The 12,775-nt window shown below is 40.0% G+C and overlaps 1 protein-coding gene across 1 annotated transcript; it reads left to right on the forward strand.

The window, feature by feature from the left end:
• Positions 1-5,053: 5,053 nt before the first annotated feature.
• Positions 5,054-11,990, forward strand: BCL2L15 (BCL2 like 15). The gene is made up of 4 exons (XM_004380385.2): positions 5,054-6,100; positions 6,418-6,539; positions 10,891-11,115; positions 11,772-11,990. Exons 1-4 carry the CDS (start codon positions 5,974-5,976, stop codon positions 11,787-11,789), a joined length of 492 nt encoding a protein of 163 aa, XP_004380442.1. The 5' UTR covers positions 5,054-5,973; the 3' UTR covers positions 11,790-11,990.
• Positions 11,991-12,775: the final 785 nt, after the last annotated feature.

The following is a 12,775-nucleotide window of genomic DNA, read 5'->3' on the forward strand; positions in this document are numbered from 1 at the left end:
ACAAGATTCCTGTGGGAGGTTAGTAAAGAACTGCATGTGACTTTCTTACGTTGTTCTTCACTGAAAGCAGAGAGCATAGCCAACTTGGAGCTTGATGAAGGCATTTCTTCAAGGGCTTAAGAAAACATGACCCAAGTGTATAGCCTTCAGGGATCAACCTAATTCAAATACTTCTGTCTAGGTACATGGGTGGACTGCATATCCTTCAGATATTTTTTCACCCATCACTTTTCTCAGCTAGGCTCTTCGCAGACGTAATAACACTGTTGAATTTTCTGGTAAGGGCTTGGGTTTTGTGAGTTGTTTGTTGAAGAGTCTGCCCCCCCACTTCCAATTTCTAAGGACAGTGATTGTCTATCTCCACAGTGTCTACTACATAGTAATTAATAGGTATTTATTGAATGAATGACCAAGTAATTAGCTTAACTGTATTATGAATTGTGTTTTGTTATATCAGCTATACAGAAAATAATGGAATTCCATCTAGACCCAGGTTTTTCAAAAGCAGCATTATTAACATTTGGGGCCAGAGAATTCTTTGTGGTGGGGGGCATACCTGTGCACTGTGGGATGATTATTGGCATGCCTGCCCTCTACCCAATAGATGCCAGTACAACCCCTAGTTGTAACCATTAAAAATGTCTCCAGACGTTGCCAAAGATTCCTACCAGTTGAGAACCAGTGATCTAGACCATATATCACCAGGAACTAGAGGGGGAGGGATCAGAACAGCTTCACAATTGCTTTTTCCATATTTTGACTTGTTCAGTTAAACCATGGATGTTTAATTAGGTACTAAAAGAAATAAAATTTAAGTGTGAAGTGCTGCCAATTTAAAGTGTTACAAGGGAATAGGATGCAGGTGGTAGAAATTGAGTAAACTGATTTTTTGAAATTAAACACTGTAACTGAAATGATAACCTAAGGAAAATTAGGTATGGCTCAGCAGTCAAATAAGTAATGTTACTAAGGTGATCCCAACTATTGGAACTTTTAGAAGACTAAGTTCTATTGGGTTGCTTTTCTATGAGTCAGAATCAACTCAATGGCAGTGGGTTTGATTGCTTTTCTGTAATAAAAGAGGCATAGCAGAATATGAAATTGTTGCTTTTGCAAAGTGTAATTTTAAAATGATCCCAATGAAGAATTGATTTATCGTAACTGTAGCCTGATTTTACTAATTTATAAGCAAAATGACCAAAGCTTGGGTATACCATGAAGTTAATTTTTTAATATTCCTTCCTGTGGTTTGATGTTGTGATATAAGTGGGTATTCATCTTTTAAAATCCATAAAAGTCATTGATGTTGTGCTTTTAGAACAATGACCTTCTAATGTCCGTCTTAGCAGTATGTAACCCATGTAATGAGTACCCATGAATGACAGCAATGTTGTGGAACATTGCATATGCAATCATTTACATGGTTCCTGACCTTAATTTTACTGCTGTGGACTAGTGACTGTTATATATGTCCCATCCTCCCCCCTTTCCTAATGGAAATTCTGTTATAATTATGCTGTCCCTTTCACACTAATGTATATTGGGTGATGGGGGTTGGCAGGTAAATAACTTGTGTTCTTAGTTGCTGTTGCTGTTGAGTCGAGTCAATTCTGACTCATGGTGACCCCATGTGTTACAGAGTAGAATTGCTCTGTAGGGTTTTCTTGGCTGTAATCTTTATGGAAGCAGATCACCAGGTCCTTTCTTCAGCTGTGCTGCTGGATAGATTTGAACCACCAACCTTTTTTTTCTTTTTGGATTAGTAGTCAAGTGCAAACATTTTTTGCCACCCAGGGACCCCGTTTTCTTAGTTATAGGTCTCCATATTGAGAGGAGTTGTACCCGAGTATCCTCGCTCTCATGCAGACCTGGTACTGATGATGACTTTGAGCCAATGATATAATAATATGGAGCTTTTGGGGAAGGAATGTAAAGTATTGTGGCCAGGTGGCAAGAGAAGCAAGTGGTAGTGAAAAATTCCGGCCCCATGATTTTCCAGTAATAATTTGTTGCTGTTAAGTGTCCTCGAGTTGATTCCAACTCATCGCGACCGTATACAACAGAAGGAAACACTGCCTGGTCTTGCACCATCCTCACAGTCAATGCAGCTACTGTGTCATTTCATCTTGTTGAGGGTCTTCCTCTCTTTTGCTGATCCTCTACTTTAAGGACAAGCACGATGTCTTTCTCCAGGGACTGGTCCCTGCTAATAATATGCCCAAAGCACATGAGGTGAAGTCTCACCATCCTTGCTTCTAAGGAGCATTTTGGCTGTTCTTCTTCCAAGACGGATTTGTTCATTCTTCTGGCAGTCCATGGTATATTCAGTATTCACCAACACCATAATTCAAAGGCATCAGTTCTTCTTTGGTCTTCCTTATTCATTGTCCAGCTTTCACATGCATATGAGGTGACTGAAAATACCATGGCTTGGGGCAGGCGCACCTTAGCCCTCAAAGTGACATCTTTGCTTTTTAACACATTAAAGAGGTCTTTTGTAGCAGATTTGCCCAGTGCAATACGTCATTTGATTTCTGGACTGCTGCTTCCATGGGCGTTGATTGTGGATCCAAGTAAAATGAAATCCTTGACAACTTTAATCATTTCTCCATTTATCATGATGTTGCTTATTGGTCCAGTTGTGAGGATTTTTTTTTCTTTATGCTGAGGTGTAATCCATACTGAAGGCTGTAGTCTTTGATCAATCAGTAATAATTAGGAGCACAATATTAGAACCGTAAGTGTAAAGATATGTAGGTTGGGAGGAAGGAGTGGTTTGGCAGGGTGCTATGTGGAAGGCCCAAAGAGAAGTAGACAGGAGGAAAATTTATCTCACATTGTGCAGTGGGGAGGGTACTCTGTTCATATAGTCTTACAACATTGATTATATAAGATAATGCAAAGAAGTCAAGATTAGATTCCAATATAGCATTTTCCTATAAATGTATCAATAGTGAAATGTGAAAGATGGTTTATTATTGTGGGAAAAGTATGAGTTTTTAGTAAGACAGACTTAGATTTAAATTTCTGTTCTGCCACTTAACTGATTTGTGGACTTGGGCAAGCCCTTTAACACCAGTTTGATGGTCTCTTAAAATAATACATTCTTTGTTTGCATTTGTATGGGAGCATGTTATAAATTTATGTGATACTGTGATGAGCCGGAGGTGAAAAATGAAAGTTTATTCAAGGCCGTAGCTCACTAAATAATGGACATATACCCAGGGATGTTTTCATAAGCTTCATTACTTACACAGTAATTGAGACCGAGAGGAAAGGGTAAAATTTCATCTTGGACCCATTCCACAACTCCCACCCCCACAATGTCCTTTGTCCCCAGGTGATTTGACACAGAGATCTGTTTTATGCGCATATAGCCCACTTGATAAGCTGTGGGTGAAGGGAAACAAAGGGGGCCACAGACCTGAGGTTTACATGGTTGGGAAACCAGAGGGGTCTATGTGCAGAGGAGAAGGGGAAGGGAAGGAAGAGGGAGGCTCCTTGATGCAGTCCGCGTTCAAGATATCTGATGGTCTTGTGGTCAGTATTTTTTTTTTTTTTTAATTGTGTTTTAGATGAAGGTTTACAGAGGAAATTAGTTTCTCATTAAACAATACACATATTGTTTTGTGACATTGGTTGCCACCCCTATGACATGTCAACACTTTCCCCTTCTCAACCGTGGGTTCCCCGTTACCAGCTTTCTTGTCCCCTCCTGCCTGCTCACTGTTGCCCCTGGGCTGGTGTGCCCATTTAGTCTCATTTTATTTTGTTTTATGGTCTTTGGCTGAAGGATGAACTTCAGGATTGACTTAAGTTCTGAGTTAAAAGGGAGTCCGGGGGCCATACTCTCGGGGTTTCTTCTGTCTCTGTCAGACCAGTAAGTCTGGTCTTTTTTCGTGTGTGTGTGTGAGTTAGGATTTTGTTCTACATTTTTCTTCAGCTCTGTCCAGGACCCTCTACTGTGATCCCTGTCAGAGCAGTCGGTAGTGGTAGCCGGGCACCATCTAGTTGTGCTGGACTCAGTCTGGTGAAGTTGTGGTCAGTTTTGATGGTGTTAATGGAAAAAACATTACCTCCCCTTCTTGAATCTAGGATTAGCTCTTGCCAGCATGCAATTATATAGCTAATCATATACCTTACCATCAGACTCAATGGCAATGGGAAGGCTGTAGGAGAATTTATAGCTAAAGCACCAGGGCCGGGGCACATTCTTTCAGTACAGTTTCAGTGTAAGGGTCATGCAGGCAGTGGGGGAGAAGCTGCTTTCTGTTGCCCCTGCAGATGGAATTCTTAAATTTTCAATGGCTAGCTCTAGTGTGAAAGGAAGTTGGCCTAAAATTATCTCTAAAGGCCCTTCTGACAATAGAAGTCTGAAGCCTACTTAGTAGTAACTGAATTTTCAGCCCATTTGTCTCTAGAGAGAATGAATGCTAGATAATGACAAATGAAAATGGCCCTTTATATAATTCCTGTTCCAAGCCCCAAAGCAACCTAATATAATTTCTTTTTTAGAATGGAAGAGAAAACAGTAGATTTGGCTGTGATTATTTTGCAAGACATTAATTCCATTCTGAACAATATTTTACTCTTCATGCTTGAATTTCTTATTAGTCAGGGCTGTTATGAATAATGTCACCAGGTCAAAATGCCTTGCAAGGGCTGATTAGGTTTGAATCTTCTGAGACTCAAACCCAAAAACTGGGTTCAGCTACATCAAGGAGACAGCCACTACAGGTAACTGTCCAACCCCGATATCTCCTAAAACAATGATAGGCTGATTTCTAAGGAGCCTAACCATGTTAGAAAAATCCTTTTGTTAAGAGTGAATCTCAGATCCCTTTTATCGTCATCCTCTGGCCTTGGGCTAAAAGGGAGCTGGTTAACATTTCCTGAATATTAACACTCAGGAAGGTTGACACTGCTAGGTCATTCCACACAATGTTCTTATTTAATCCTCATAATTTTCCTGTGAAGTACTTTGTATTATCCCCATTTAACCCATTGCTGTTGAGTCGATTCTGACTCATAGTGACCCTAGAGGACAGAGAAGAACTGCGCCATAGGGTTTCCAAGGAGCAGCTGGTGGATTTGAACTGCCAACCCTTTGGTTAGCAGCCATAGCTCTTAACCACTGTGCCACCAGGGCTCCTATCCCCATTTACAGTTCCTCAAATTCCTCTCTGCCACCTTCCCAGCCTTTACACATGGTGTTCTCTTCACCTAGAACAGTCTCATTTCTCCTCTTTGCCTAATGAAGCCCTGCTTATCCTTCAGAACTCATCTCAGATGTTACTTAAAGGATACCTTCTCAACCCTGGAGGTTTTTTCCCTATTACACTTTCATAGCACTCTATTTCAATATCAGAAGAAATTACTTGATTAGTTATTTAATATGTCATTCTTGATGAAATGTGAGGTCCACAAGGACAGGAACTGGCTGTGTCATGTTTCTGTGCTATTTGTAGTGCCTACTACAGTACCGCGTACCTAGGTGCTCAGGAAATAGTAGATATATGATTGTGGCAAATAAATACCATAATCAGGATTGGAATGCTGGTCTATTATAACTTCAAATCCTTCCATTAGATTACACCATACACAGAACATAACAGGAAGTATTAATGAAATTACCCAAGAGGCTGTTCCTTAATTCTTGATTGGCTACCTATGTATAAAAAAGTTATTCATTAATCTACATACTACTGGCTAAGGTGTGGTTCTGAGGTAAGGAAAGAAAAGTGTCTTCAAAAAGCCTACAGTTCTGTGTGTGGGTGAGCTCTCCAACAAGTGTAATCTTTCTGAGCAGATATTTTTGAAGAAAGCTGGTGGGAAAGGCTCCAGGGCTACATGTCCCATTGGGAAACTTTATATTAGGTAGACACATCTCTGGTTTACCAGTGTTTCTGACTTCCCGCTGGCTGAACACTGCCTGTTTTGAGGAAAAGCAAAACTCAACAGCAAACATCTGAAATGAAGATGCCTGGAACTTTTGAGGAGCAAACGAAATGCATTGTGGACACTCTGCTCTCAGACTTCTTGAACCCAACACTGCAGGTTTCTAACCGGACTGTACGTAGTGAAGATGAACCAGATTCAGGTAAGGTTTCTGGCCTGAGGGTGTGGTTGAAGGTCGGCAAGAGATTCTAAGTATGCTTTCTTTATTTCCTCTTAAATTTCAAAAGCCAAAATGTAAGCTTTCAGCAACACCTGAAGTCTTCATGGAAGGGGGAGAGAGTATCAGTGGAGGGAGATTTTCTGACTATTGGTGTCTGCACAACATTGAAGTTGTTCTTAGGAGTGAACAAAGCCAAAATTGTTTAAAAGTCTAGAGAATGTTCCCCAGTGCCCAGATTCCTGGTACTAGTCATTCTTTCAAAGATCGTGACAAGTGTGACTGTGTTCCGTCTGTCCTAGGAGAGCCTTGCTCTTTTGACGTGGCCATCATTGCTGGTCGCCTTCGGATGTTGGGTGACCAGTTCAATGGCGAATTGGAGGCTTCTGTCAGAAGTGTCATTGCAGAAACCACTCAGAAAAAGGTGAAGTTCCTGCTTCCTTTTATTCTTTGCTGCTCTTTTTATATTTCAGACCCCCTATTCTTGCTACTCCTATACTACTGTGACTATAAATATTTTGTGAAATATTGGGGCTTATATTCATCTAAGCAGATACAGCTAGAATTCACCAACTGCCAGTTCTTCGAGAGTTAATCAAAACCTAAGTGAGATTGAGATGAAAAGCTCTTGACATAAGCTGATCCACCTTCAGGGTGCCTCCACTTGGTTTTCATCATCTCTGTGCTTTGTAGCATAGAGCATTATCTATAGTACTTTATTCTTGACAAAATACCTTTTATGCATGTGTTTTAGTACTTATTCTGCACAGCAGCCCAGTTTGTTGCGAGTGAGCATCTTTTTGCCCCCAGGTTCTACCAGTAAAGAAGTGAAATTATATACAGGAAGAATAGGCAATTGACAAGTCTGATGCAATGAGGGATAAACCCTGATAGCAGCCCACTAAGCCTTATCTAAAAAGACCTGGTGGTGCAATGGTTAAATGCTCAGCTGCTAACTGAAAGGTCAGCAGTTCAAACCCACCAGCCACTCCACGGGAGAAAAGACATGGTAATCTGCTCCCATAAAGATTATAGCCTAGGAAACCCTATGGGGCAGTTATACTGTGTCCTATAGGGTTGCTATGAGTCAGAATGGACTGACAGCATACAACAACAACAAGAAGCCTCATGTGGCTTTTCATTAGAATGCTTGTCTTAATTATCTAGTGCTGCTATAACAGAAATACCACAAGTGGATGGCTTTAATAAACAGATTTCTTTGCTGACAGTTTAGGAGGCTAGAAGTCCGAATTCAGAGCACTGGCTCTAGGGGAAGGCTTTCTCTCTGTCAGCTCTGGAGAAAGGTCCTTGTCTCTTCAGCTTCTGCTTGCTGGTTCGTTGGAGATCATTGTGTGTCTTGACATCTATCTTACCCCATCTCTCTCTCTCTGCTCCCTTCTTTAATCTCTTTTTATATCTCAAAACAGATTGACTCGAGAAACACCCTACACTAATCCTGCCTCATTAACATAACAAAACAAAGACAACCCATTCTCAAATGGGATTATAAATACACTGCTGATTAGTGGCAAGAGCATTTGCACTCTGTATTGGAGATAAAGATCATAAAATACTGTTGAGATGTTGCTGACTAATATCAATGATAGCCGGTATGGATTGAATTGTGTCCCCCCAAAATGTGTCAACTTGGCTAAGCTATGGTTCCCAGTATTATGTGGTTGTTCACCATTTTGTGATCTGATGTGATTATCCTATGTGTTATACATCCCAACTTCTATGATGTTAATGAGGCAGGATTAGAGGCAGTTACGTTAATGAGGCAAGACTCAATCCACAGGATTAGGTTGTATCTAGAGTCAATCTCTTTTGAGATATAAGAGAGAATCGAGCAGAGAGCGGAGGGACCTCATACCACCAAGAGAGATAAGCCAGGAGAAGAGTGTGTCCTTTGGACCTGGGGTCCCTGTGATGAGAAACTCCTAGACCCAATGGAAAATTTATGACAAGGACTTTCCTCCAGAGCTGAGAGAGAGAGAAAGCCTTCCCTTGGAGCTGGCACCCTGAATTCGGACTTCTAACCTCCTAAACTGTCAGCAAATAAATTTGTTTATTAAAGCTATCCACTTGTGGTATTTCTGTTATAGCAGCACTAGATAACTAAGACGATAGCTAGTATTAACTCATTGTTTACCATGCGTCAGGCACTATTCTATATACTTTACATTTATTTTCTCATTTAGTCTTTACACTACTCTATGAGGTATTGTAGAAACTTATCCCTAGAGCAATCCCTCTCCATCTGCATTTAACACCATGACAGCAGTCATCTAGCTGCTTTGTTCACGGCTGTATTCACACAACCAAGAACAGTGCCTGGTACACAATTGTTGTTAAGTGCTATTGAGTTGATTTTTGGTACAGAATAGGCCTTCAATAAGTGTTTCCTGAATTGATATCCTTTTAAGTAGATAAGGAAACTGAAAAATCTGTTGTTGAGTTGATTCCAACTCATAGCTACCCTATAGGACAGAGTAGAACTGCCCCATAGGGTTTCCAAGGCTGTAAACCTTTATGGAAGCAGACTAACATGTCTTTCTCCTGTGAAGCGTCTGGTGGGTTCCAACCACTGACCTTTCACTTCGCAGCCGAGTGCTTAACCATTGTGCCATCAGGACTCCTAAGGAAACTGAGGCAGAGGGAAACAAGTAATTAGATCACTCAGTAAATGTTAAAGCTAAGATTTGAACCCAGACTGATTCCAGAACCACACTCTTGACTGTTAGGTGTTATTATTCCTGCTGAATACAGCTTGGGTTTTTGCCTACTCTACATTCAGACAGAACTGGACCTATAACTCCCAATTTCTGTCTTGAGGCTGTCCTAGGTTAGCTGATGACTGAATATACTTTTTCCCCCTCATTTTTAAAAGTGGTGAGACAGTCTCAAACTCGGAAAAGTTGCTAGTACAAAGAATTTTCTCTTGTGAATCATTTGAGAGTAAATAGCTGATAAGATGTTCCACCACCCCCTATACTTTAATGTGTATTTCCTTCAAACACGGGCAGTCTCTTATATAACCACAAGATAACTATCAAAACCAGGAAGTTAGCACTGATATATTATTATCATCTTATCCTCACATTCTATGCAAGTTTTGCTAATTGTGCCAGTAATGACATTTATAGCAAAAACACCCAAGCCAGAATCATACATTGCATTTTAGTTGTTTAGACTAAAGACATTTTGGTCTCTTTCAATGTGGAATGTTTCCTCAGTGTTTCCTTGATTTTCACAACCTTGACACTTGAGGATTATGGAGTAGTTATTTTGTAGAATGGCCCTTAATTAACGGGTTTATTTGATGTTTCCTCATGGATAGATTCAAGATATATACCTTTGGTAGGAGTAACACAGAAATATTTCTGTATTCTTCTCATTGCATTCTATCAAGTGCACAAAATTTGAGTTTGTTCCATTAGTGGTGTTGACTTTGATCACTTATGATGGTGTCTGCCACCCTTCACTGTAAAATTACTCTTTTTCCTTTGTAATCAATAAGTGTTTTATAGAGAGATTCTTTGAAACTATGTAAATATCTCATCAAAGTTTTAATTTATTCATTTATTCTTTATATTAGTTTAGGCTTATGAATTCCTACCTTATTCAATGAGTTATAATCTGTTAATATCATTATTTAGATGTCCAAATTGCCCCAGATTTGGCCAGTAGGAGTCCCTTTAGTTGGACTTTGTATTTTCGACTTGTCCCTATTAATTGTTGGGTACTTCCTTACTTTCTGACACAAGATCTTCTACTTTCCATGCCCTAACCCTGGAATCAGCCATTTCTCCGGAGATCCTTGGTTTCTTTTAATGGAGAATGGTTTTTAGAAACCAAGATGTAGGTGTCCTCCCATGTGGATGCCCTTCTTAGCTTGCTTGGGCTTCAACACTCTGTTCTGACCAATGTGGACCCCTCTCTACACCCCAGTAGACCTTTCTCAGCCCCACCTAATGGATTTTTGACTGAATTATTTGGGAAGGGAAGAGTAAGAGGAAAAACTAATTGGTTTTTTACTTAGGAGTTTACTTAAGAGTAACTCAAGCAATACCTTCACAATTTGACCAGCTGTACTGTCTTGTAGGTAATATTTTTTATTGTGATAAAAATACATGTAACAAAACATTTTCTGTTTCAACATTTTTTATGTGTATAATCCAGTAACATTAATTATGTTCATCATAATGAATGCATTCATCATAATGAATCATAAAGATGGTTTGCAACCATTACCTGTATGTACTTACTATTTTTCTTTCAAGTTTTTCTTTCAATCACTTTGTTTATCCTAAGCAATGATAGGATCACTGGTGGTGCAGTGATTAAAGAGCTCAGCTCCTAACCAAAAGATAGGTTGTTTGAATCCACCAGTTGCTCCTTGGAAACCCTTTAGGGCAGTTCTACTCTGTACTGTAGAGTTGCTATGAGTTGGAATCGACTCGGCGGCAACGGGTTTTAAGCAGTGATACCTGACATCATGGGTTTGATGGGCTACTTATATCCCAGTAGCCATTAAAATAAGTTATAATATAAAAATATAAATAAGTACAAGAAGTTATAAGTAAAATAATAAGTTAAAAAACACAGTATTAAAATGAGAAGTTTATCCATTTACCTACTAAGATTAACTCATGTACCACCATTGGTACATTTGCCATTCTTTGGGAAACACTTGCTTTACTGGATTCCTGCATCTGCAGCATCCTGCACTTCATGAGTGATCCTCCACTGACATTTCCTATGTCTCTCCCCAGGCAGAAGCTGTACTCAAGGACACAGTGAAATCTCTCAGTACAACCTGGTGTGCTCAGGATTCCAGCTTAGCTTATGAGAGAGCCTTTTTGGCGGTGTCAGTGAAACTTCTTGAGTGTGTGGCCCACATGGCCCCAGAAATTGCAACATGGGTGGCCATCCCTGTGATAAATATGATCAATGGGAACAGTGCCATCCGACAGTTCATCCAGGGCCAGGGAGGTTGGGTAAGTATGTCAGGGCCCCTGGCTTTCCTAGGCATTTGAATTATTTTTGCAGTAATACCTGGAGCTCCAATTCTTGCCTCTTTTTGTCTAAGTTGGAAACCAAGCAGGCTAACAGCCTTCCCTACTTTGCTGAAAATGCCAAGATTTTTTTTCCCCATGTTAAATGGGAAATAGAAGCTCAGCTTGTGGAGACTAGACTTTGGAGCCATGCTGCCTAAGACATTTACTGCTGACTTTGTAAAGCTAATCTCCATTTTTCACACATAATGATTTATAAAGTATATTGGTGATGGAGCTCTAATCTCAGCCTGGCTTCACTTACTCCTTAGTAAATTTCTGGGTCTCCTTTCACTAATACCTTTGGGTATGAATTGAGAAAGTTTGGAATCATCTTAATATTATCTAACAAAAAACAACTGGTCTCATCTGCTGTAGTGATAACTACAGAAGGTATTCTAAGCCCATGTCTTGGTAATCATTAGAACATTCGCTGTCATAAATGCTGGGCAGGAGCGTTCCCCTCCACTTCCAGGATCAACAGATGCTGTAGTAAGAGCAGCATTTCTTTGGAGGTATCTGCAGTTCATTCCCTGGTTTCTTTAGGAAGTTCCTGAAGACCATCCCTTTGACTCTTGGATTTTCACTGTTTTTCCTAGGAAAATCTGGAGAGCTGAAGAGGTAGAGCTATTCCCCAGCCCGAATATCACTTCCTCTTTGACTGATCTGGTGACTGATTTCTGGCAATTAAAACAAACAAATAAACAATCACTTTCTTCATTTGTACAGAATTTATTTTCTACTGATTGTTAAAGTTGGGAGCAGTTCCCAGAGGCCTGCAGAAAGTTTACACTTTGTTTTTTCTTAATTGTGCGTTAGGTGAAAGTTTACAGAGCAAAATAGATTCCCATTTGATAGTTTGTACATAAAGTGTTTCATGGCCTTGGCTTCATTCCTCAATGTGTCAGCCCTCTCCCCGTTTCTGCCCTGTGTTCCCCATTTCCTTTTGTCCTGATTTTCTACACCTTCCTGCCTTCTCATCTTTGCCTTGGGCAGATATTGCCCTTTTGATCTCTTATAATTGATTGTTCTAACGACCATGTTTCTCTCAGGTATTACTGTTTATTTTATGGGCTTGTCTGTTACTTGGCTGGAAGGTGGTTTCCGGGAACAGCTTCAGTTTCAGATCAGAAGGGTGTCTTAGGGCCATAGTCTCAGGAGTTCCTCCAGTTTCTGTCAGACAGTAAGTCTGGTCTTTTTTGGGAATTTGATCTTTTTTTTTTTTTTTAATTGTAATTAATTTTACAGAACAAATAGTTTCTCATCAAACAGTCAGTACACATTGTTTTATGACATTGGTTAACAACCCCACGACATGTCAACCTTCTCCCTTCTAGACCTTTTTTTTTCAGTGGAATATATATAGCCAAAGATACACCATTTCAAAAATTTCTACATGCACAATTCAGTGACATCCATTAAGTTCTTCCAGTTGTGCTGCTATTCTCGCTTTAGACGAAGGTTTACAGAACAAAATAGTTTCTCATTAAACAGTTAGTAGACATGTTGCACTATGACAGTGGTTAACAACCCCACTACAAGTCAACACTGTCCTTACTCAACCTTGGGTTCCTTATCACTGGCTTTCCAATCCCCTTCTGGC

This window comes from Trichechus manatus, unplaced genomic scaffold (genome assembly GCF_000243295.1).
Source record: "Trichechus manatus latirostris isolate Lorelei unplaced genomic scaffold, TriManLat1.0 scaffold00073, whole genome shotgun sequence".
NCBI lineage: Eukaryota > Metazoa > Chordata > Mammalia > Sirenia > Trichechidae > Trichechus > Trichechus manatus.